General features: G+C 40.6%; 1 protein-coding gene across 1 annotated transcript in view; it reads right to left on the bottom strand.

Annotated features, from left to right (window-relative positions):
- The window catches only part of GLI3 (GLI family zinc finger 3), a 209,600-nt gene that overhangs the window by 38,262 nt on the left and 145,037 nt on the right, over positions 1-26,301 (bottom strand). Inside the window, exons 7-9 of the mRNA XM_076330772.1 lie at positions 18,437-18,638; positions 2,310-2,526; positions 734-850 (exon numbers count right to left, since the gene is read on the bottom strand). Coding sequence (XP_076186887.1) covers positions 734-850; positions 2,310-2,526; positions 18,437-18,638 — 536 coding nt within the window. The remainder of the gene's footprint in view (positions 1-733; positions 851-2,309; positions 2,527-18,436; positions 18,639-26,301) is intronic.

The following is a 26,301-nucleotide window of genomic DNA, read 5'->3' as shown; positions in this document are numbered from 1 at the left end:
TGAAAGGGGTGAGCAGGAGAAGAGAGTATTTAATTTTGGGTTTTGACTTTCCACCTTCAGTTCCTCAAGGTGCCTCATTCTCCCCAGCTTGTTATGCGCTCAGGGTAAGGGTCAGATGTTAGCGTAAACATGTGGTTCAGATTATGCACTCACGCTCTTTCCATTTCAAACCTACTGAAGGATTTAGATGGACCTCTGCTTTGTTTTCATGGATTCACTCACAAGATCAAGGCTCTGATTCTCATCTCCCCTGAGCCACTGTAAATCAGGAGTCGCTCTACTAAAACCAGTGGCATTAACTGGTATAGAAAGTATAGCAAATGAGACTGGAGCCTGACACTGAGGCCTCGATGCAGTACAGTGCTAAGACCTGGTAAAAGTCAACGTGGTGTAAATACTCTTGCTGAACAGAAAACACGTCCTCAATAAAGACCTGAATGTCTCTGGTTTGCTTTTCCACAGCGAACAGAGGGTTGAGCACTCTCTGAATGATCAGAAGTGCCTCTCCATCGGCCTCCGTCCTCTCTGTCCTCATTCTGCAACACAGCCCTGTAACCCAGCAGCCCCTCACTACCCACGTTTAACCCTTGCTACCGTGAGCTGAGGCCACCCGTGTGTGCACTAGATGAAGGGCCGTACGAGGGCAGAAAGCCTGAAAACGTGCTACAGGCGAGGTTCATTTTCCCTCTGGCAGCGGGATGAAAGGCTTATGACTGTAACCTGACCGCCATACCTGCACGCTTCCTGCTCCCGGGCTGGGGAGGTCCTCATCGGGCTTTATCTTGGAGCGCTTGTTGTGCATGGGATCTCCAGTGCTGCTCACTGCAGATTCGCTTGTGGGTTTATTCTGCTGCAGGCAGGTTTTTTTTTTCCCCAAAAAAAGACAAAATTAGACTGTGATAAATATGTAGCTCCAAACAGAAATATGCAGCATCTGCTCAGCAACTTTATTTGTAGAAGCTACACTGTTAATTATATTGGATATGCAATTACATTGTGCTTCAATTACATAGGATTAACTTGTGGAAGAGCTGCATCACTCCACTTTGTAATGGAGCAGGGAGGGAACAGGAAGGAGGGCATTTGATGTAACTCCTTGCTACAAACCAATGTTGGTTTTGTCAGGCCAGGGAGGGGTAGGAAGAACTCGATTTTCCACATAATGATGACTTCAGAAAGGCAATTTTGAAAAATGAAATCACTGTGCACTAGTTCGAATCAACATGAGAAAAAGATGTATTTTTTCACACTTGGAGGAAAGGTTTTGCACTTAACATCTGCACACAAGACCTCAGCTCTTTTTCTGCGTTTCCCATTATAATGGTGGATAGGAAGAAAAACTGAACACTAGCGTGAAACCCTCAGCCAAAAAATCCTAGATGTAGTCCTGGATTCTGCCATCAGTAGCAAAACGACTGCTGACATAAACAGGCCAGAATCTTGTTTTTCTCTTGCTGTGCTAGACTGAACACCATTATCTACACCTGCAAATGGATCTTGTAGGAATCCGGAGATCTTTTAGAGATATCTGAACTTGCATGGACCCCACAAAAAATCAATATGCTTCCTACAGCAGTATGTTCTGCTTCTACATTTGTAAAAGCTAGCCAGGAGATAAACAGCTCCCCGACTGATAAATAACCTATCCCAGGTCATCTGGAAACAAACAGCACTAGTTAATAACAGGCAAACCACGAATTGTGATAAACTCCACATTATGGGCCTGATTCACTGCTGAACATCTCCAGCTTTTGAGAATACAACTTGGTTTATCAAAATGATTAATTCAAACTCACTAAGTCCAATTTTGCACAAATGAGAGAAAAAACCTTCAAACCTCTGCACTATCTTTGAGTTCCTCTGTTGCTCACAGATTGAATTACTCACTTTGATTTACTCACACCTGTGTCAGGAGGGCAGAATCTGACCCTGTGTATATTGTAGTCAGCCTGATTTGGAGGTGAAACTGCTAATCTTTAAAATGTTAGTGTTTTGATGTGGTTTTCCCCCCTTTCTTGCTCCCCACCTGTATTATGTTCCTGTATATGATCCAGGAGAGACAGTTTGGAATGAGAAGCTGCTGCAGCACACTGAAATATTTATGAGGACTAAAAAGCACGCTACCAATCAGGAACCGCGCATACACTCCTGTGATTTATAATAAAGGGACTGCAAATGCTATAGCTGCAAGAAAACTGTTATCAAAGGGTCTCGGTGACAGTGGTGATTAATTGCCATAAAGACAATGTAATTTGTTTCATTTTTTCATAAATTAATGGGGTGCAAAGGTTTCTTTTGTTGTCTCTCACCTGTGTGGACTCAGAAGGTCCAGAGCTGACCTGGACAGGGTTCAGGACACTGGGGATGCCAGGGATAGGTCTCTGGGTAGGAAAAGTTGGAGCAGGATGGATGAGTGGAGGGCTGTGTCCAAAGGCTGAACCTAGGGTTTGCTGACGACTTATAATTTGCTGATGCATTTGCTGGAGGGATACTGGTGTAGGAGGGTATGTGAAACTCAGAGCAGGGCTGAATTTGGGAGAAAAAGGAGGAAGAGGAAGGAAAAAGATGAGGGTCATTACAGTATGGAACCATACAGATTTAACAGTGAAAATACATTTGATATATTTACATTAATTGAAGTCAAGTCTCTCCCTCCCCCTCATGTCCTTCTTCATGCCCCAAAGGATGATAAATCCTGCTTTTAAATCTAGAGATGGCCTGGATTTACTAGTGAGTGCAAAAATGATACCATAACAAAACATAACATTTTTTCCTAACATTTACCAGGAAATCACAGAGAGCCGACCGAAATAAAATTCAGAAAAACTGAAATAAAAGGCAAGCAGTTCAATAACAGCTATTTATTGCAATAACAAACTTTATATAAAGAAAAAGAATGGGTGCCTACATGCTTTATAGTACTTTTATTGATAATGCAGTTCCCCTATGTTCGCGTGTGTGAAGCAGTTCCTTTAATCTTGGCTCATGCTACGCTCTTTCATATGTCTCTAGATCTTATTACAAGAGGAGAGAAAAATCAATTGGTTAAATGTGTTCTGAACACTATGCTTGTCATATCACTCATTTGTTTGCAAAGATGGAAAGCTCAGTTCATCCAGAATGTCACCTAAAGAATTTCCATCAGTGCCGTTTGGTTACAGAAACTGATGGATTAACCTTTCCCCTCTGAAATTGGTGATCAATGAGTTTCAATGTAGAAATATTCCAATGGGAAAGCACTTCTCCTTCTTCCAGTTAAACAACATTAAATGTCTATTAAAGCCCATTATGCATGTTAATACCTGTCATCACTTCATTACTTCACCGTATTTCCCAGACTTCAGTGACTTTGGAGGAAATTACACTGCCATCTAAGGACCTATTTTGTGGGTAGTGCCAAAGCATTCTTTGTGTCACACTCGAGAAATAAATGGTATGGAACTTCACACACAGGAATATGAAATTCTCCTGCAAACATTTGCCAATAACTTACAATCATAGGGAAAAAAAAAAGAACAAAAAGTGTATTAATTGAAATTTTTTTCCTTAAAAAACCCCGAAATAACCATAGTTCAAAAGAGCCACAGAAATTTAAAACATTAGGTCTTAAAAGAGAGGGGTGCAGGCATAATACCTTTTAAGAATCAAGGTTTCTTCTAATGTCAAAAGGGTGGATTTAATCCAAATTTACAGTCTGGAGTCTTAATTGCTGTTGCTGTTAAGTGCATTAACTGAAAATACTGTGATACAAAAAGAGCTAAAATCATTTCAACCATTTTAAGTAATAATTCTACAGAAATTGTGTTCATTAATCTGACTATACATTTTGTCTGTTTGACTACATCCATAAAGAGACAGCTTCAATGTGATTACATTACTATTATTCCTGGTGAGAACTCTGCATTACAATTGTTTGCCCATTTAGGACAGAATATCATTAAGAATACCCTGGGAGAATTTTGCTGGTCTTTGAGGAACTCTCTTTTCATTTTGCATTGTATTCTTTTTAATAAAGAGAGGCAGAAACGTAGTGAAAACAGTAATTGTTCACAGCAAGAGTTAGGGAGAAATCAGTAATAATATTCAGTTATTGCAGCTCTATAGTCCCTGCTAGTGTTCCTGTAAGCAACCATGAATGATTACAGCACGATTTAGCTAAGGTAGCCACTATGGATGATTGATAGGACATTAATCAAAAGATGCATATCAGGCTCAGAATTTGTTCACAAGCTTTCTTCTAATAGCTGATTTCATGTTCACTGAGCTCTATGCCAGTTTGTTCAATTTATTCTTCAGTGTACAAGCCATTCATCAAAGAACACAATGATTTAACACCCCTTTTCCTTTTTAGTGAACAAACATTACTAGTGTAACTACTCTGGTCTGTTCATTAAAAAACATAAAATTACAATGTCATACATGAGGCTAAAACAACGCCTCCTTACTACACCCCAGCATTTTTTGCTCCTATATATACACTGTGAGTTCACCTCATGTACTTCAAACACTAGACGGCACCATCCTCAAGATGCTATCAAATTCACCAAGATCAACAAATGCAACATACAAACAATTTGGATGAAGTACTTTATTTCTCTGTGGGTGGTTAATGCCTAGGACATCTTCACCCATCAGCTGAATCAGTTTAAAAGAAAAAAATAAATGGACTGATTTCATTGGGAGCTCCAAGTATCTAGCACCCTTGGAAATACAGGGGGGTTGGGTTTTTTTTCCTTTCTAGGTGTTTATGCATGCACAACAATACCTAGCTTTGCAAGTCCAGGTTCAAAACTTTGGCAACATTCTTCAGATCGTACATGGTAAAAAGACAAACCTATGATTCAGCCACAAGACATGACCGACCTAAGACCTCAGCTCAGAGATGTAGATCCTGCTCATCACTGCTCTGTGACTACAGTTACATGAGCACCTGCATCTAACATTAATTTTTTAACCTATCCAAAGCAAGAGGACAGGAGATCCCTCTCAAACAGTGCAGGAGGGGCAGGAGGGAACTGCTGTAATCTGAATATATTTTTATCTCAGTAGGAGGTTGTTAAGGTGCCAGTGACCAGAGACTCAGGAAGCTGGATGCTGAAGAGGAACCTTTGGCCCCAAGTAGGAAATAGACTATAGAAGCCCCAAGATCTATATGTACAACTTGCACTTAATGCAGCTCACTTGTATTTACTGGAGTTTGGCAATATTCTCCACTCAGTCCCTCCAAAGATGGGAAAAGACTGCATGTCAATAGGGCATTTTTGGTCAAGCGTCCTTCCTTCGCATTCTTTATGCCATGTAGAGCAACACAGAAAGTGATGATGCCTCCCCAGTGGCAAAATACCTTTCTAACTAAAGGACAAAAGCAGCTCTGCTTTAACAAATACAGAAGCTAGTTTCACTGGCCTGCAGTGACACGCCTTATACCAGTACAGTGCAAGTGCTTACACATTAAGTAAGTATATTTGCTATTCCCCTCCCTATATAAATAAAAATGGCTCCCATCACAAGGACAGATTTCACCTCATAGAGATGGCCTCTTTATCTACATCTGCTTTAACACCATATGAGCCTCCAGAAGGAGGATGCTAAGCCAGGCATTGCCAACGTTTGCCCAACTTGCAAGCAAGCAAACTTGCAGGGTACAGCAGAGGAGACAGACTTAATCTTAGCTAGTGGCTCTTACTGGAAAACAATGACACCAGCAGCAGATGCATTAAGACACAGCTGGACAGATATGCTAAGGAAAGGAGGAATCCTTATTTCTTTAGTATCTTTCTTTTGCCCCGTGCTCAGCAGCAAAGGTTGAGTCTGAGGTACTAGGATTTTCCTACGGAGCCTGGCAACCTGCACTTCATTCCCTCTACCTCCAAACTTCAAACATCTCAGACTGAAATGAAAAGGAGATTGTGAGGGAGCAGAGGAATAGCCAGCACAGCTAAGAGGAGTACTCCGAAATGGTGACAACGGTTCAGCCACTAGGGTGATATCTTAAATAGCTCAGATAGCTGCCTTCAAATAATTCTTTCCAGCTGTTTCTAGAAAGCTCTTCATAAGGCAAGATGACCTGGCTGGGTTTAACGTCACCTTCATGCAAGATGCTGTCACAGGGCAGCCTGGACGATTTTTCTGATCTGAAAAGATCAGAAGGATCTGAAGAGAACAGAAGGTGGCAGGTCTTTCTCTGCCTTTCAGAAACCATTCAGGCTGCTTGACAATAAAGTTGACGTTGTGGGCCAAAAAGAAGAAAAAGAAATCAAAGCTTACAACGTTGCTGGCACGGAGTGCTCTGTTGGGAAGGGGAGACCTGGATTCCTGCCCTCCTTCCCAAAGTTTTTAACGCACTTTGTTCAATAACTCTTGAATACAGGATGTGTGAAGCACCCCCGTAGCCCAGAGTCCCCTCAGACCCCATGGGATCCCTCTGCCTTGACTGGCAGCCGTATGCCCTCTTGCTGGCCCCACCAAGCTCACGTTGCTTTCTAGCCAGGAGGCCAGCATCAGCAGGAAGGGTGGGCAGTGGCAGTGGCACCTTGTGCAGCCGATACAGCTATGTCTGCTTAGAAATGTGCACCAAGATAGCACCAATGTCACTCAGTAACTAAGCTTTATGCCCAGAGGCAGTTAACAAGACCTGAAAGTAATCATCTTGAGAGTCCAGAACTACTAAAACCAACAACAAGGTTTTTCAAAAGTGATGAGTGGTTTCAGAGGCCTCAATTTGCATCAAGTTTTTTTTAAGATACCTTAAAGGGGCTGCATTTCAGACAAGGGGTGCTCAACACTTCCAAATCCGGATGCCAGAAGAATGCAAGATGCCTGCCCCAATCACTCACATTTTCCAAACACCAGTCACTTCCAAAAAGTCTTGGATTCACAGAAGTGTAAGTGAATTATGAATCTTTTCTTCCATCTACCTACGGAGAAATGAAAATCTACACCACTGGAGGGAATCTGATTTGTATTTCTGTTACAGACTTTTTCTTTCAAACAAAGCAGAAAAGGAAAAAAAAAAGATGAATGCATCTAAGACCACTAATAAACTACATGCAGGTTACCTTTTTAGTTGTTGAGTTTTATGGGGGATAAGGGTTAGAAAAAACATGTAATACTTCTGCTTAAGCATTCAATAACTCATATACACTGACAGAAAAGCCCATCAGTGATATCATTTATTTTTCCATACTGTGGGCTTCTGTGTCTGTCTGTCAGTCTGTCTGTCTCTCTCTCTTTCTCTTCTCCTCCTCTGCAAAGTCTCAAACTCCCTTTACCGGAGGTAAAGCAGGGCAGTGAACTACATTGCAATTACATGAGCACATCAAATTTTAAGGAACAGACTTCAAGAAGAAGAAAAACAGACATTATAATCAAAACCAAACTTTGTGGCTACTTTGTGGCTGTCCTACTAACAAGGTCATCCAGTTTCTGGTCACAGCTGCAGAATTTACCGCAAAACAGCTGTGAATTCAAGTCAGGAAAAATTCCTTCTTTCCTATATATTGCATAGGTGTACCTAAGGAGACAGGCTGACACAAAAATGCTGAGGAAATCCCAGTTTTGTGAATACTGTGAGGATAGTTGCATTATATCACGATAGTTTTCTTTTCTTCACAAAAACTATGAAGATACCTTCCTTGTATCACAAAACACATGCAGTTCTGCAAGATCTGATGCATATAAGTCTAGCAAAAGGAACCGAGTGCTTTCCCCTTTCTGGTTCTGCTTTGCAAGGTTTTAGGAAAAGAGCTTTTCAAGCGTGTAAACTAGGGGGCATTCAATGAAAGCCACAGGTGAACAACTTCGATTAAAAAAAGCATTGGTGGATTTCTGGAACAGCTGCCACAAGAGGCAGACAGAGCGAGCAGGTTCATATGGGACTAGACAAGTCCAAAGACAACAGGTCCATGAAGAAATACTAAAAGGAACAAGTGAGGGCACATGCTTTGGGATTGCTAATCTAATGATTATTGATGTTGGGAGAGCACAGAGAGAACAAAAGTCAGAAAGCGGGTGGGTTCATGTGCTTCTTAAATAGCATCCGCTGTTTCCACCATCAGAGACAAACTGTGTGACAAGATAGTATCCAACACCTCTAGTTTGACCCAGTGGGACATTTCTTATGTTTTAAAATCTTTTTTTCTTTTTTAAATTTCAAAAGGATAGATTTCTTTCTTTGGGATATCTTTCTTTATTCATACAGAACCACGCTATGTTTACCATATTAAAGTTTTCTCTCCTATCCTCTATCCTAAATCTTTCCTGCAGCAATTCAAGACCAGCACTTTGTTATTCTACCCAGCAATCATCACTCACCTTCCCCTTCGCAGTCCCCTCCTTTCTTTTCTCTTTTGCATATTTGAAATTATTAATATACCCTCTTCCTGCCCAGTCTTCTCATCTTTAATCTGGACAAACTAGGTCAAGTCTATTCTAACTCATCGGTATCATTTTTCAGACCTCTGTTCATTTTCCCTGCTCCTCCTTGTAGTCCCCTCAACTGCCTAACATCTTTCTTGAAATAAAATGTACAGAACCGGTCACAGTACAGGAACTGTCATAGTGAGATACAATGGCTCCATCTACACCACTGTGCAGGAGAAGGCTTCAGGCCCTTTGGCCTGAGGGGTCTTTGATGTCTGGGCAGTGCACTCACAGCCCAAGTGCTCGCTCCATGAGGGAGGGTGCACCCTGCACTGCAAGGGGGCACACGGGCCCTTCCCGACTTGTGGAAAAGCCTTGGCACTCCCAGATCACTCTGTAGCCTCCATCATTTGTTCTTGCCATCAGCGACTGATGCTAGGCAGACCAAATAATCCAAGTCTCTCCAAAAAGGACCCCAGTTCATGAAGGGAAAGGTAATTTGTAGGTGGATTGGCTTCATGTTCAATAAAGCTGACCATCAGGTATTAGGATAGCACCATGACTTCTTCTAGCTCATGCTCAAGTAGGTACAGCTGTCATTACTTTGTCTTACTCTCCCCTAAGAGTTGCATGAAGCCTGTGGGCAAGTGAAACTGAGAAACCAGGGTGCAGAAACCCACTAATAAACGTTGGATGAATACCTGGACTCACTGAATTCAATGGAGTTTTCATCCTTTCCTTGCACCAGGCCAGGACTTCACCTTTAGTTTTTGATTTGGATTTTCAAAGTCCTTATTTATTGTTTAGGAATGTTGCTAAGGGGCAAACAAGCACTTTTCCTGTTTTACAAATGTACCCAGCTACTCTTCAGGAAAGCACCCCTAATAACTCTTAAATACTTCTGAAGAGGGACTGACTTCAGCAAGTCCTTAAATGCTGTCCTAAAACCTGGGACCTACAGACATAACTGAATTAAGTCATAATACAAGTGATAATTAAGTTAACAGTGATGAAATACTGCTTTTCACATGCTCAGATGCTGGTTTTTTATAAGGAGCATTGTAAGAAACAGCTTCATTCATCCCATGGTAAACTGACATGTAGGAGCCACTGTCCAAAATGCTGGACGTAAGTAAGGGTAGCCAGGAGTTGAGTCACAGGTGCTGAGGGGGTCTGCATAAGCTGACTTCATACACAGAAGTTTCTGTATGTATTTTGATGGAACTATGTATATGTGTAATATGCAGCCAGGAACATTGCATAGTCAGATGTGGAAAGCTGTGGACAGTCAGCAGGACAGACTTGTAGTCTGACCCCAACAGAGATGTAGAAGAGAGAAAGCCAATGAGTTCTCCTTGGACAGGACCTGGAAGAGAAGCAGCAGCCATGAACATCACATAAGAAAACTGTCTCCTGTTGTTTGAGTTGGCGGAAACAGGAATTTTTGTACGTTCTTTGTAAACAAACAGGAGTGAATAAAAAGAAGTTTCCAACTCTGTCATCTGCTTCTCCTCCTGATGGAAACAACCTGCAAGAGTGACTGTTGACAAATTGCTCAGGTCACAGGAGTGACAATGCACTCAGCAACCTCGCAGCCCTGAAGAGATTTGTGAAATTCTTACTGCTTAGATGCAAAATGAAAACAAAATGGCATTAGAGGAAGGGAGACTTTAAAAATGCACTTCTGTTTGGAGCATTTTACCCACAGTATATGTAATGTTTTTAGTAATACAAGAGTTTTGCTTTAAATCCTGTTCTTTTCCCTCTACTTTCTAATTGACAACACTGAGCTTTGAGTAGACAATGCAGACAAGTCATCAGTTGCTTTTACGGCTTGTCACTTAAGTACAGGGGAAAACAATACCAAACTGTGGCTATGAAACCAGACATGTGGCGTGATCTTAAAGGCAGCTATGAGACTTGAAATCCTTTGAAATAATTTCTTAAAACTGACTAGGTTTCACGAATATCCCTCTGCATTTGTAATGTTGACACGTTTCATTAAAAATCACTAACTTAGAGACAAGTCATCTAACCGAATTTGTAAAAAGACATATCCTGCATCTAATGAAGTATAGCATATACTATGCTATTTTTTTCCAGTTTTCATCAGATAATAGTAATCGTTTTACAATTGTATTTAACTCACATACATCGTTGCCTCTTTTTTCACTTTTCTATTACCAGTTTAAAATTAACAAAGTCTGTAGTTTGTACTTTCTCTTCAGCTTACCATATTATCTATTCTGTTTTATCTGCTAGGCTAGGTGAATTTTTTCTTCATGAATACATTGCCATATGCCAGAGTAAAATGGAATAGTTTCACTGAGAGCAACAGAGCCACACTGATTAACCTTATGTGCTCAGACAGCATTGACAGCTTTGTCCTTCTCACTGGGATATTCCTGTTCAGGAATCCTTAGTATCCTAGTTGAAGTTTGTATTAACAGTACCTTGCGTAATTCGTCCGTGCTCCCTCCATGCAAGCTCATGACACTTCTAGCAAACATAATTTTGCATTAAATTCACAGCTAAGCATTTTTGAGTTTCTAAAACTGGTATCATTAATTACATGAAAAGTGGTAATTAATACTTGCTTTTAGGGTCTGAAAATGAAGTAATGAAGTGTTAAACTCCAGCACACTTCTCTTAGCTCCAGAACTTTCTTGGAATTAATAATACGCTGGGTCCAATGACTTTAAACTCTTCAATTAACACTGAACCAGTCTGGAGCAAGTTGCTTCAGATCGACTTTTCATTACAAGATCTGTGACATACACATTTACAGGCATACATACATAATCACACTTGTATATATGTGTATCTGTACATGTAAATGTGCCTGCAACATGTGCCTGCATAGTCTATATTCTTTACGTTGCTTGACTTCCTACATTATACACTTTCTGAAGGCAGACGTCTTGCCATTCCTGTGTATTTGTGGTGAAAAACATCCACCACTTTCTAATGCAAGATGCAGGTGATCTCCAAAACAATCTCCCTGAATGTCACCATCCTATAATCTATATGAGCTTTCTATAGGAGGCTAGCTGCAGAATTACATTTCAACGGAGCCTGAATTAGATGCAACTTACTGTAATACTGAGGAATTTCATTTTTATTCACTTTGTAGCACTTCTCTGCCATTCACACTTCTTGAAAGAGGGTATGAAATGAAACTATTTATGGCATGATAGAGCATTATATTCCCTTCTTTAGATTAACCATACACAATAGAAGACCACAGAGAATAAAGCCCTGAGCTGCACATACGTGACATGTCTAGTTATAATAGGACCTGTTTCAGTGGGGTTACACCTGGTCTGAATTTGACTCAGTCTGAACTGCAACTAAGCCTTCATTCACAACATATTACATGCAATTAACTAGAGACCTTTTAATGCAAAAAAAGCTTTCACACAAAGTCAGCTTTGCATCTCACTTAGGCAGATCCCAGTAAGAGTGATAATAAAACAGCAAAACACCTGCAATGCTCACGTAATTAACACAGTTTTTATCCTGTACGTCCTATCATAAGGAGCTTCTTGCAAAACATTGCTGAATATATTGTGTTGTACCTGTTCTACCCTAAACATGTCCTTTTTAAGATTCATTTCATTAAGCACCATTTGATTGTGTCCTTTTACACAGATTTAATTACATAAATATACAAACTTAAAACTTACAGTCTAAAACAGAAATCAAAGGTAAGAATTAAGCAGTTGTTTTTTAGTAAAAGTTAGATATAAATTCCCGGTGGGGTCTTCTGTTTTTTTAGTGCAATTGTCAGCCATCTGGGCATGGAGTTGAGCAATGAAAAAATGAAATCTGCATATATGACAAAATTATTTTGAGCAGCATGGTGAAGAGCTAAGAGGTTGTCTTTAGAGCCAAGTATGCTAGATGAATGAGCAATACTGATAGCAAGACGTATATTGATACTGAAGGGGAGCCTGAACTACTCATACACTGGTTCTAAATTAGCTGAGCCAACTCACGAGAAGCACTTGCTTGTCTCAATGCAGAATTCAATGGAGGAATGAAAATTTGATCAATGTGAAACTATGGCAAAAATACGTTAAGACAAATGAAATGGGAAACAACACAGAAAATCACGGTGCATTTGAATTGCTGGTCCTCTTCTGGAATATTATTGCATATAGTAGAGGGTGACTGTTTCAGACAGTATCGGCAGAAATGACAATGCAAGAACTCTCTAAAGAGCAGACTGAAAACAACCATTTGCCTCACAAAGAAGATGAATAAGAAGAGACATAGTAAGAATACATAAAATATTGAATAAAGAAGGAAGACTGAGAACATGAGGGCTCCCCATCTTATAACTCTGAGACATTCTGTTAAATTCAAAAACTGGATAATTTAAACCTGATAAAAGGATACTCTTTGCTTTTTTTATACAGCACATACATAATTAGACTGTTAGACTATCTACTGGAGATACTTTCACTTTTCTCTGTGATAACCTTATACTTTCATTTGTATATCTTAACTCTGTTTTTATTTTTCTCTTTGCTCTTCTCTCCATGTTTGCCAAGGGAAACTGGAGAAATTAATACATGGTCACTTATCTCTAGACATAAAGCAGTTCAGAGAGGAGGGCACTGACTAATTATACAACAAACTCTCTATACAAGGAGCTTATATGAGATGAGGAACTCACTGAGAATCCAATACGTGCTTGCAGAAACACAGACTCTTGTCTTCCTCACTGATATTAATCCATTGCTGCCTAAGCTCACCCTACAAACCTGGCTATCCCTTTCTAGTGCTCTTTGTGAAAGTACTCTTACCACCATTCCCTGATGCTCAGCTTCAGATCAGCCCAGAGCAAAGTTATAGGAGCCAGAACAGCCAGGATCTGGCTGTAATTAACCACTCTATGTTAATTGCGCCTTCCTGTTCTGATGACATCAGGGAAGCAGGGGCAGAGCTGGGGGGGGGCGGGGGGGGAAGCGCTGCTGTGCTTTCTCAGTTTCTTTCAAACCTTGGAGGAGATCCCAAAGGGCTCCCACGCTCACATGAAACTGAATTTTAACACGTTATGAGATGGCTAAGGTGTATTCACAGTTACATCTGCCTAGACCCAAAGAAAGTCTCTTGTAGTAGGTGGAACTTCTGACTTAAACACCTTGTAACTGACAGAGAATTGGGCTCATTTTCTGAAAACTGACTTTGTAAATTTGGTATCGCAGCACTGCTAAGGGACTAGAAAAATTCAGAGCTTCTGAATTTCAGATCATATAGAACATGAAGTCCCAACCTCCTGTGTTTATTAAAGACCAGCTAATCTTTTGTAAAGGTTTTGAATCGGTACTCTTAATATCATGGGAAGTGATTACCCCCTCTATACTCACTCTAGGCCATGCTGCCTCTCAAAAAGAAGTGCTACTGAAGAAGTCTAATAAGTGTCACAGGTAGCAGATACAACATTAAGTACATCCTGACAAAAGATTAATAGCAGGGGTGCTGCACTGCAGGACTGAGGCAGGTAACCAAATGAGTAAATGTCACATGAAGGATTATCCTCATTTGATGCTATTTCATAGACCTCCTTTCTGCATAATCTCTCCCAGCTGAGACCTAAACCAGGTGTTTTCAAATGCACAAAGTAGAAGCTCTACCTGGTGTGCTAAAGGAGATCCACTATTAGCTGTCAGCAGGAGTGACATCTTCTTTTCAAGTACACAGCCAGTAGTCAGGATACAGCATTACACTGCCAGCTGACAATGACAAAGCGCCCGCCAAGTCAAGCCCTATCCGGATTGTGCTAAACTATTACTATTTATTATTCAAACTGCAGTAGTACCCATGCCAAGGACCAGAGCCCTTCTGTGCTCGGCTCTGTAAAAACAGAGCGCAAAACGTGGCTCCTTTCATTTGTTTTCATCCTCAACATCCCACAGTGCTCCTATAGAGGGTCCTATGCTGAAAAGCTATGTGAAGCACGGGATGTAATCTTTCAGCCAGAGGATGTACTTTTTTTAGCCAATGCAAAGACCAGTGAGGTCCTGAAGACATTTTCCTAACATAAGTAGCACCTTTGCAAAAACAGGTTAAAAGAGCATTGAGCCTGCAAAATCAAACACACCAGAACTAAACCTGCCCATACCTTCGTGTGCGGACTCATCTTTTAGTTATAACTAAAAGCTGACTCATCAGCTTTTAATTATGTGACCACGCAACCCTTTTCCCCCCTGCAGGATTCATAACTCGTTCAGTGCACAAGATGCACAATAGTCTTCAGTGAGAGACCCTCTGGTATTTTTCTTCTCCTTGCCCAGCATATTGCCCATAGGCCTTCCTTCCGTTGTATTTAAACCATCAGTGAATACATAATTACTGATACCCTCCTGAGCTTCTCTACTGTTCTCATCACTGTATAATCTAAGTGCTTCACAAAACATTAGTGCTTTCAACCTCCCTCTGAGGTGAAAGGGAAGGACTCATTTTGCACAGGGACACGAATCACAGAAAGATGAAGGTAAAAAGTGCCACTCATTGTGGTTGCCCAATTTCAGACATGGAGACCAGATCTCCCGGGTTGGTTAACATGACACAGCACATGAAATGTTCAAAACAGCTGTCAGTAGCTTCAAGCCATGGCTGTGAGCAATTCCGCTCCTCTGCAGAATTAAGAGTGGTAGGCTGGGCCTCCAGAAGATAATCTGTATGAGCCTGGTCATAACTTCCGACTAGTTCAGTTTGCCCAGCATCAGGCTGGGATTGTGTTGCAAGAGCAGGGTCCGTGCTCCAGGCAGAAAACTACCTGGTAAGAGGCTCCCTCCTCTTTTACAGCTGCCTGGGACAGGTGAGGCAGGGTCCTGCGGCTCTGACTGATCCAGGGAGGATGTTCAGCCTGTGCACTGAAGCAGGCAGGGGCCCTGCAAAAAAATACTGTGCAGCCCTGAAATTAAAGATGGTATCAAAGCACAATCACAAGAGGGCAGTACCTTCATTCACCTTAATGACTGGCTTCTGCATGCTTTATTTTGCAGCTTTTTCTCTCTTCTAGTGAAATCCTGTGTTATGCTATATAAAAGCATTTTGTCCCAGCTTGCTTAACCTGGACAGTTCCTGGTCTGACTCCTGTCTCCTCTGAAGACCACTTTCTTTTTCACGTTCAGGGAAGGCTGTTATGGCTGGGCAGACAGCTTAGCCTCCACAGGCTTCCCAAGGAGGTACCAGATTAAGCAGAGCTGCAGCTGCAGGGAAAGGTCCTCCCTCCTCTCTGTGGGCCCTGGACTGGAACATGCTGAATGCTTAGTCTATTTAACACACGCTAATAGAAACCTCTTAAGGGCTTATCACTTGGCTGAATGGAAAAATTTCTCAAGAACAGCAAAGATCACATCTATACCATCCAGGCAACATCCCTGGCAAACTGTAGCTTCTCAGCGAATAGGCAGCAAGAGGTCTTTTAGTTTGTACAGAGAAGTCTCTTCTTCCCTAACTTCATTCTGAGAAATTAATAACTTTGCTGATGCTTTTTGGAAATACTCAGCATTAGACAGGTATCTGCCATGAAAAATGCTGCCAAGTGTAAACTATTTGGGCTAAGTTAAACGTGATTGGAAACAAGATCTAAAAGTAGAAGGACTGTGTAATGTTAAGTATAGTTAATGCTACTGATGTTGCCTAAAATACAAATCCTTCCTGTCTTGCAATTCCATCTAGTGGCCTGCTGAACTGTACCATTTTCTTGCAGCAACTCCTATGAGACTTACATGCAAGTTTCCAGAAGCTGGGATTTTTACACTAGGAAAAGTTTTTTCTACACTTTGATCACTGTTGCAGACAGGATATTAAATGGGATAAATCTACGGTTTGATTCAGTACAGCAGTCCTTGTGCTGAATGCATTATTTACAAGACAGTGAGTTGCAATAAATTAAGTTTTACTGATAGTCTTGTTGCTATTTAGTCTTGGAATTTATTAAAGCAATGAAACGTGGCTTGGGTTTAATACCTTATGTCACTGTTTATTTTGGTGTAACTCTTTTACAGACAGGTGCACATGGGAGAAGTTAAAGGGCATCAACAGAGGTGAGTTGCAAAGCTGGAAAAAGAGCTAGCACTCTCCCTTGCCCTCCTTTCCGCTGGGAAAAATGGAGAGCTACGTTTCTCACTTTTCACGTTGAACAGGCATCTCTTATCAAAAAGAAAAAAAAAAGATAAATTCAAAATGGTGTGAAAGTTTGGATTATGCATGCCTGGAAAGTATGACCAGGAAGTGCTGAAAGCTTCAGTCAACCATAGGCTGAGTCACACAAGCCTTGCTTTCTTCAGTGTCACCAGTTCACAAGACTCACTGTTCTACTCCTTAGCATCCTTACTCAGTCTCTGCCCATAACTCACTCCAGTTCCACAACTGTGTTCAACAAAACCATTCACCTGACACCGGCTTTGCAGGGGTGGCCCTTAGGTTTGTGATTCTATGTGTCAAAAACATATACCAACCATTTCCAGCTGTGGAGGAAGAGTAAAAGGAGAGAAGACTTACTCCACTGTGGAGACTATGCCAACTTTTATGCACTATTTGCTTTACCAAAGTTACAAGCAATGGAGTAGAAGGTTAGTAATTGAAATGCCATCCCGTCTTAACGACAGTGGGGATAGTACACCTCCACACAGTACACATATTTAACAGACGTGGTCCAAAACTGCTGCCAGCTATTGACATAAATCATATTCCACATTATGGAGCTTTGTAATTGGGACCGTGGTTATACAGATTGCAGAGTTGTATCGCAGAGCTATAATATCATACCTGTGAAATACTATACAGCTATTCAAGTACATCAGAGCTATGAAGCACAACTATTGAAAAGAAGTGCTTAAAAAACCCAACAGCACTTAAGCTAATACCAAATATTTACAGTGCTGTCACTTTCAAAGTTTGGCAGGCTCACGGTTTCTAACACACCAGTTGCATGCCCCATTTTCTCCAAAAGTGCAAATCCCCATAGCCGGTTTTTGAAGTTCTAAGTGTGTCATTTTTGCAGGAGAGGCATGTTTGAGCCTTGCCAAAAATGGGTCTTTTAGATCTCAAGAAATTGCTGTGGGGACTTGTTCCTTTGCCTCATTGCAAATTGAAGGTGGAGGCTGCTTTTAAGCCAGGGACCAGCAGCACTCTTTGTTTGGGTGCCCTAAATGCAAAACCAGTATTTTCTGAGACTTTGGAGAGGTGGGGGAATTTTTTTGGAATACCAAAGGAGCTTTTCTCAGTTAACATATAGCAATGTCACAAATACAAGAATGTTCTGCAGTTGCATCTCCATTTTTTCTGCTGCTTCTCCTCATTTTCTTCCACTTCCTTTTTTTTTAACATTCTTGCTTTTGTTCCCTCTGCCTGTGCCCTATTTGATTCCCTTTCCTGTACAACTTCTGCCCACCTCTTCCCTTGCTACTCTGCTCTTCTGCCTCCAGACCAACTGTTTTCTTGCATATGCACGTGAAGCGGCCAAGTGAAAATCACAGCATTTCTGATGATAGTGGATGATAACATTACTTCCTTGATACAAAAAAAAAGATAATTTAGCCACAGAAAGTCTAATCTTTCAATATATGAACTGAAATATGAAAAAAATTTTGAGATGAATACTGTGAAGTTCTAGCCAAATATTTTAACTGAACAGTACCACACGCCTGTGCTTTACTCTCTAATGATTCTAATGTAGGAACATTTCACTGTCCATTTTATCTATGGCCAGAAGAACCCAAGTGGCTTAAGTCACAACCTATCCTAGAGCTTATTCTCTGAAAACAGATTCCTGAGCACACATACACACACTGTTACTGCTGGTCAGATGGAATATTATCTGCACTGGACAATAATATGCCAGAAGGTCCCTTGTGGTTACCTTTCTAAGCAAGAAAAAAGGTATTTTGTACTTTAAATTAAGCTCCAGCAAATATACATTATAGAAACTGCAAAATACACGTATTAACAAAACAAAACAGTTACTTAGAGATGTGAGTACACATTCACATTTGCATATGTGTGTATGACATGGAAAATGAGAATATATAATATAGGTAGAAAATACTATTCTTACCTTATTGCACTTGCAGATAAGTGGCCGTAAGAACCACTGGCTGAGGAACTGCTACGAGAATTATTGAGAATTGTGACCAAGGAATTTGGAGATGTCCGTATCATGGTCTGAAGGTCAAAGCTGTGATCAGATAGGGGGGATATGGACAACGTACGCTTTCGGCTTGGTCTAGCTGACAACCTCGGACTCGGAAACCTGGCGCCTGTTATGTAAACACAAATAATTATCCACCAGGGTACTTAATCGCATTTATTTTTTATCAGTGATGGGTAGAGGGAGTCGCAAGAGACCAACACGCTGTGACAAGCCCACTCTCTCCACTTGTGATCTACTGGCTATGATTGAGGAAAATTAGGAAGAAAAATCTATCTTCCTGTGGCTTACCTCAGGGGAGCTCTGTTTATTAATGTGCAAGCAAAATGATAAATTGCTAAACAAAAGGAAAAGACTTTTATGAGTTATCCCTCTCATTTCTGGTGATTTATGAATCTGATGGCTTCTTAGACATTCACATCATTAATTCAACCACGAGCAATGAGACAGTGGTTCAGATCTGGGCTACCAGCAAACCCAAACCTCTATCACTTTAATACATACAACCAAAGCTAAACTTGTAAAATATAGTGTAGAAATGAAGAGGCAGCGTTTCCTTCGTTGACCGTAATTCTGCCTGGTCCATACTTGATGCAAAACTAAAAATCAGGACTGAAAAAATGCTATAAAAGCCAGCACTATCAGCAGAAGTCAAATTGACATTCACAGCATTAGACTGAGAAGCAGTAGGCTTTATTTGAATTTATCCAGGATCCCATGATATTCTTGAGTTGGGGTGTACAGGGGCCTATGGTTGCCAAATTTCTTTAAAACTAGAGATTAAGCTTTTCAAAGCAGCAAAGAGAAGGCAACCATACAAATACCATTTAAATAAATACATATTACATTTCTAAATTCTCTGTGCTGCTCTGAAAATCTCTACCTCTTCTGATCTATTTTACCATGTCATCCCAACTCTCTGCAGTCCTGACAGAAGATAGATCACTTCAAATTTCTTCCCTTTATTTAATTATTTTCGATCTCGGTTGAGACCGAGAAGGAGAGAATTAGCTTCCCCACTGCGTACTGAACTATTTCCTTTAACAGTACTGCTGCTTCTACCTTTTTAATCCCTTTAACCTGTAGTAAAGGACTGAGTCCTAACGATCCTGACAGCCAGGGTCATGCAGGTCTTGGGTTTGATGCCTACTTTACAGCTACTTCTCCTAGAGTCCCTGACATTCTCTGTAACTTGCTAATAATTCACAGTTGGCCACAAGCCTCCATTATGGGTCTGCTTTTCCTAGTTCTTGCTCATATCTTGGTGCCCAGGACCTTTTTTCAACAGGGTATTTAAGCTTATGTACCTAACGTTAACCAGGGGAAGAGCCCAACCGACTCTCACCTCAAGGACAGAGCTGGATTAGTATCTGCCATTACATTCTCCTTACGCACCTGAGCGGATTGCCCTTCCTTCTGTGCGTGCTATCCAAGATTTTCGTCTAGTATTAAAAGCTGCCACTTTATTGCTGTTGAGATTGTGTGATCAGATCTCTGTCTATAGTCCTTCTCCTAATCTGTGCTTAGTTTTCCCTCAACCAGCCAACACAGGTGTCAATTCTCTTTGGCATCTGGCTAATAGAGAGGTTTTTTTCCTTTATGCTCTGTCTCCGCAATAGGCCTCCGCCCATACCGCTTGTGTCTTTCAGTGAATATTCATGCTCTTGATTTATCATTTAAAACTTAGGCATAGCCATTTACTTCTTCCTAAAGCTACTACACGTTATTTTATGTAATCTGTTTTATCTCCTTTTTATGAGCTTGCTATTGTACTGTGTCTGCTTGATATTTTATTAGTGCTTTGCTTCGTGTCTTTCAAAGGCAGAGATCTTTTATTTGTGTTAAAATAAAAACCAACAATGATCAGCAGCTATAAGAAGCTGCAATGTATTTAATAAGGAAATACAAAATACATGTCATGGTAAAACAAAAACAGTAATACTTTGCACTTACATCTTCCATCCACAACTCTTTTCTGCTGACTTTCAGCCAGCATGAATGGGAACAACTCCTCTGAAGTCAGTAGCGGTAACGTAATTTGCCTCAGCTGAGGATATATTTCAAGTGCTTTATAGGTGAATAAACTCTGTTATTGCGGTTTTACAAGGGAATAGCTAAGTACAGGTGTTCCTGGTTAAACAGCAAGTGAAGGGGACAAGGAAGACCTGCTAGATATTGACCAACCAGCAAAATGAGACGTTACTCAAGCACCGCTACCACAGTATCATGTGTTACTACCAGCCATCCTAGTGGTGTGCTATATATGACAGCAACAGTTTGCAGTCATGTGAATATAATTATGAACCCTCTGTTTTCCTCAGACTGAGGGGCACAGCCCTTATCGTGCCAGCAAGAAGGCAGCAGAGATGCTCAGAGGGGACAAGCACATCTCCCTCTCTTTTGATAAGCAAGGCCTAGTTAAATTTCTATACTTACAACTGAGAGTCACCATGTGCTACTGATGGCCATGTATGAACAGTTTCAAATGTGATTTCCAGGAGAAACACTTTCGAAAAATTACTTCTTATGGATCTGAAGTCCAGTTTTGAATCTGTACAACTACAAAGGGATTGCCACTTATTTGAGAAATTCATTACAAGCCTGCTAAACATGGACTGATGGCTACTGATGCTAACTAGAGAGGGGGTGCATAGGTTTGATCAAAAAAGTGGAGCAGTTGTTAAGAATACTAGCACCTGAGCATCTCTCTTTTGAAGCTAGACTGGGCAATAAAAGCAGGACATGACAGTTGTGTTTTCCTGCTTCTGCGATCAGACACCATTTATTTTCCATGCCACAACCGCCCAAGTGGACTCGTCCGTACTCCAGCCCACATCTCAGAGAGGACTGAGCAAGCATTACCGACAACTGTTTGAAGCTCTTATGATCTTGGAGGGAAGCATGGTTACCCTCGACAGATCACATAAGAGGGTAATTTATACTCCCTGCAGTGCCCTGAGGATTCTCAAAAACTGCAACGTCTTCTCTCCTCCTCCTTCCTGCTCTTTCTGGACTGAGCCTATCTCCTTTACCCCTTGCCTAAGTCATGCTACGGCTCTTGTAAGAGGCCCCTCTCTGCCCACCACTCATTAACCCCCCACCCTTGCCTGCCAGCTGCTGCCAGGGCATCCCTGTCCCCGCTCTGTGGGGGACGCACCAGATCTACAGCCAGTGATGGAGGCAGACGCTCCTTCCAGCTGTGAGGGGTAGAGCCCAGGCTTCAGCCACACCACACAGCAGTCTCGGGCTTCCTCTTCTCCTCCAGGCAGCGCCTGTTTCAGGCCCCACCTAGATCTGGGCATGCAGCAGTCCCCTCCATCTACCTGGGACGGGAACAACCTCCTAAGGGGCAACAGTCTCCTGCAAAAGAAATACTTCTGCTTCACAGCAGGAGCCAACGGCTGAGGCTGGGGAAGAGCTCTACAGAGTCTGACCACAGGAGAGGGGGATTCACCTCAAGGGAGGCCACGACTTTCAAAATTGAAAATACAATTAAATGGAATTACTGTTTTTTCAGATCTTCATGGTTTAATTAGGTTTCACATGCCTCAAAAGTCTTAAGCATGAGCTGACCACTCATTACACTGCAGGACACTTGCTAAACCATTCACTTAGCATAACATCAGTCTTAGTTAGTATGTTACTATAAAAAGGAATAGGTCACAATTTGTCAGTGCCTCTGAATACTAAACCAAACTTTTCAGCCTTGCCCAGGCATTTATTTTAAACACAAACACTTCAATATTTATTTAGCAATTTGAGATGTTCATCTGCTCACAGTATTCTCCCACCGAAGCATTACATCCCCCACTCAATAATGCTTTAAAACAAAAAAATGCAGGAGCACTGATTCACTAAAAACCCATTTACCTCTGTGCAAGTGCTGAAAAAAAACCATCGGCTTTGGCAAAGCATGCAAATGCAAGCTGACAGTGAAGATTTGTTTAGGAATGTCACCTTTTTGGAGTAGACGTTATAGTAATAAAAAAATCAGTAGTTGATAGTAAAGACTTCAGTGTGCCAACAGAAAATCCAGCAGGTGTCAGAAGGAAAGATCTCATTCCTGGGGTGGAGATCAATTCTAAAATAACAGATATCTATCTCCATCATAAATTTCAAAAATTGAATATGCCATCCAGCAAATTTGCCCATGAATTTGATTTCTGAGTTGAAGTTTTTAGCATTGCTTAATCATTTATAAGGCAATCTTCAGACATGTATCATTTATTCCATCCCTTTAAATCAAACTTCATCAAACCTTTTTTATTTCATCCCTTTAAATCAAACTTCTTTGAACCTGTCTCAGGCACTAGTTTTTGCTGAAGGCTGTGAATGTGGGAAGTTTGATTTTTTTTTTTTACATTAAAGATTTTCTTCTTTCTTTTTTTTCCTTCTGGTTTCTGCTCACAGATATGTAAACTTTGTTTTCACTTCATGAAAGTTTGTCATAAATTTTGTCTTAGTTTTCAAAATGGTAAATCTGTCATCAGTATGAGAGGAAAAGGAATGGCTTTGCTACTCCACCCTCATTCTCTAACTGTGCCTGAAAATCAGAAATCAAACCCAGCCCAAAGCTTCTTACATTGGCTTAACTCTTCAGGCTGGCCAAATTCTTTACGTCAATTGGGTTGCTATCAGTGTCTCTAATGCCAAAAGGGGTCAATGATGAATACCTTTGAAAAAGAAAAACCTCCCATTCTGAGTGAGCATAGGCAAAAGTTAATCGGAGTGAGGATATTAATACTCTCAGGGTGAATCTAGAAACCTCAGGGAGCATGCTTGCCTTCCACTGAACACCATTTAAAAGCAGAGTAAAACATATTCCCCAAATGAAAAATGCAGATATCAAACCCAAAAGGCTGTGATTTTTGGAATTATTTAAGTGCTTAAAACACAGTTTTGACATACAGTATCTTTACAGCCACAAGAAGGAACTTCAGTTGTTGCTACTATGGTACTGTCAATACCTTCTCCATCTATTCCCCTCCTAGTTACTTTGATGTTATACTTAAAGGTAGCACATCTGACCCTTTGAGATCAAGCAAGAAGATGGGAAGACTTGGTCAGGGATTCTGGCCACCAAAACTGTAGAAAAGCTTTATAGCAGCAAAGAAAATTCTGGTCCACTTTTGATGCCATACAGGACAGGATGAGGAAAAATGACAATCAAGCATACACAACCTTGGCCTTATTCTTCCACAATATATTAGATAGTTCATGGACAGTGAAGTTCACAGCTTCAAGAAGTTTACTGCTCTTTAGGCAAGATTTAACTTTCTGATTCATATCATCCCCATTTTGAAATCAGTTTTCCAGCACCACAGAGCAAAACAAAAGGCCTAAAACTGCACAAACTGTATGTAACATGCTGGTGTTGGAATTACTGTTATTACTTGTACTACTGGAGAGGGTAGAGATGCCAAATTACTGTGCTAGATACTGTATAAACACAAAATTAGGAGACAGACTTGCTTCACAAAAGAACAACAATGTCTTGCTTATATCTATTTGGTTGTTGTGTAGAATAAATGAGCAGCAGCCTTTGAGTGAGTTGAGTCAACTTGCTCTGAATTTGATAGCGGGTAATGAGGGAAACTACCGATCTCTCTTCTGTTTCCTTTGACAAGACTGGGCAAAGGTGAAAGAGTACTTTTAAGATCACCATACAAACCCTTAAGAAGAAAGATCCAAACAAATGGCATTGCTTTGCATTGATCACTGTACTTTGTTATTAAATGCAAACATGGGCATTCTTATTGGTTTTTTTTTTTTTTAAAGTCTTAATATCGGCTTCCTGCGAATTGTTTTGTTCTCGTTTCTAATCTAAAATTCTGACAAAGAAGAAAGGGGTTTTCTTTAGCATGATGAATGATAGGACATTCAGATTCCTACTTAATGACAATTAATTTACTGTATACCCATGCAAGTTAAGATAGTTTTAATTAGTTTTTACAAAGTAAAAGGGTAACTTCATACTCTATTTAGATAAAAGCAGCTATTGCCTGACTAAACATATTCTCATCAAATACAGAAGGTGAGCTGAGTGACCTTACTAGGATTCACTCTTATTTTAATTCTCTATTTACTGTTTAAAAATAACCCATTTGCATAATACTGCTACACATTTTTTGTCTTTAACTCTGAAATAATCCCTAATTGAAAAGTTGCTGCTATAATGAATCTCAAATGTGTGATCTTAATTTTTAAAAACAAACACAAAACAAATTAAAGAGCGCATTTCAAATATATCATAGGTAAAGCCGGTCACAGCAAATATCCTTATTAGAGTTAGTGTTTAGGTACCTTTTATGAATGGGCTGAAATTATGGGCAAAGGTCAAAACATTTTCCCTTAAGTAAGAAGTGATAAGATTCTTGGGATGCAAAAGCTGTAATTCTATGTAGATTACAGCACATACAATCTCTACTAACACATGAAGATCCTTTGTCCAAATGCCATTATTTGTATGAGTACTGCAACGTCTTCTGTTTTTCTTAAGTTTTCTGACATACATCTAGGTATCTATCTTCCTATAGACTGAATAGACCCATTCAATCAAGTCTGCATCCAAGTATGTGGTTTGGTACTGCTACCTACATGCATTCAGAAACTCTCTCCCAATAGGAACCAAAAACATTGAAAGTATAAAATATCCCTGCTCATTGAGTGGGGGTTGGACTAGATGACCTTTAAAGGTCCCTTCCAACCCAAACTATTCTATGATTCTGTGATTCCTTCACTCCAATGAAGTCATGTCCATTCATACTAGCTGGGGATTTGTCCTTGCAACTCGAACACAGCAGCAGATTTACATTACCTGAACCATGCATAACAGAGTTTCCATTCTGCAAGATATTATTAATATGCATCAAATGCATTAGCAGCATACCTCATCTCTCCCTATTCCTCTCAAAATCCAAATCAGGAAGCATCATATTCTTAAGCTTTCAAGCACTGAAGCCTGCACATTAATTTCTGGTTTAAGTCCAGACTACTTGTGTGGGTTTATTATGTTTCTGAAGTGGGTTCAAGGTATGTTACATTACTGTAAAATCACTATGCACGCTACCAGTGCAGTGAAACTGGTAACAGAAGCTGAATTAAAAAATCCTTCACTATCAAGGTAACAGAATGAAAATAGTTTCCCTGCCCAGTTCCACAACTATGTGGCTTGCCTGATTCTTGTAAAAATTGTTGGTCAGTGAACTACTTCACACTCCCAGGCATGTGTTCTGCAGGGGTAGCTATCTATATTCCCATGCGTTCCAGAGGTGAACCTCCCGAATCCCACACTCCTTGAGATCAGCAGCTATGGCATGCAGTCAACAGCAGGCAAGAAGAAACTGCATGCTAACAAAGATTTTAAAAAGGTGTGGGACAACAAGGTGGTCTAATGCTATTGTATTTCTCTGTACTACCAAGCAAGAGTCAACAGTAACCACCTTTTCTTGTCACTACCTTTTATTTCCCTTGTTGGAAGGAACCGAGTACATCCCAAAAGGCATGTGAGCATCTTATGACTAGAGGGGGGTGCTCTGCATAATCCCTTCTGGCTGATCAAAAGCAGCAGTAGTGAGCAGTTTGGAATGGGGAGCTCTCTTTTCCTCCTTTACCAGAGAAAGGGAGACAGATTAGAGGTCTGAAAGATGCTGAAGTGGGTAAAGAAGGCTCTTAATATTAGGGAAAACTAAGTCAGGATCCTTGAGAATTCAGCAAACTGCTTCACCTTAGAAGAGGTCTCAAAGTCTATCGGTCTATGATACACAACTTGT

The sequence above is a fragment of the Aptenodytes patagonicus genome, chromosome 2 (genome assembly GCF_965638725.1).
Source record: "Aptenodytes patagonicus chromosome 2, bAptPat1.pri.cur, whole genome shotgun sequence".
NCBI lineage: Eukaryota > Metazoa > Chordata > Aves > Sphenisciformes > Spheniscidae > Aptenodytes > Aptenodytes patagonicus.
This window is presented reverse-complemented; position numbering and strand designations above follow the sequence as displayed.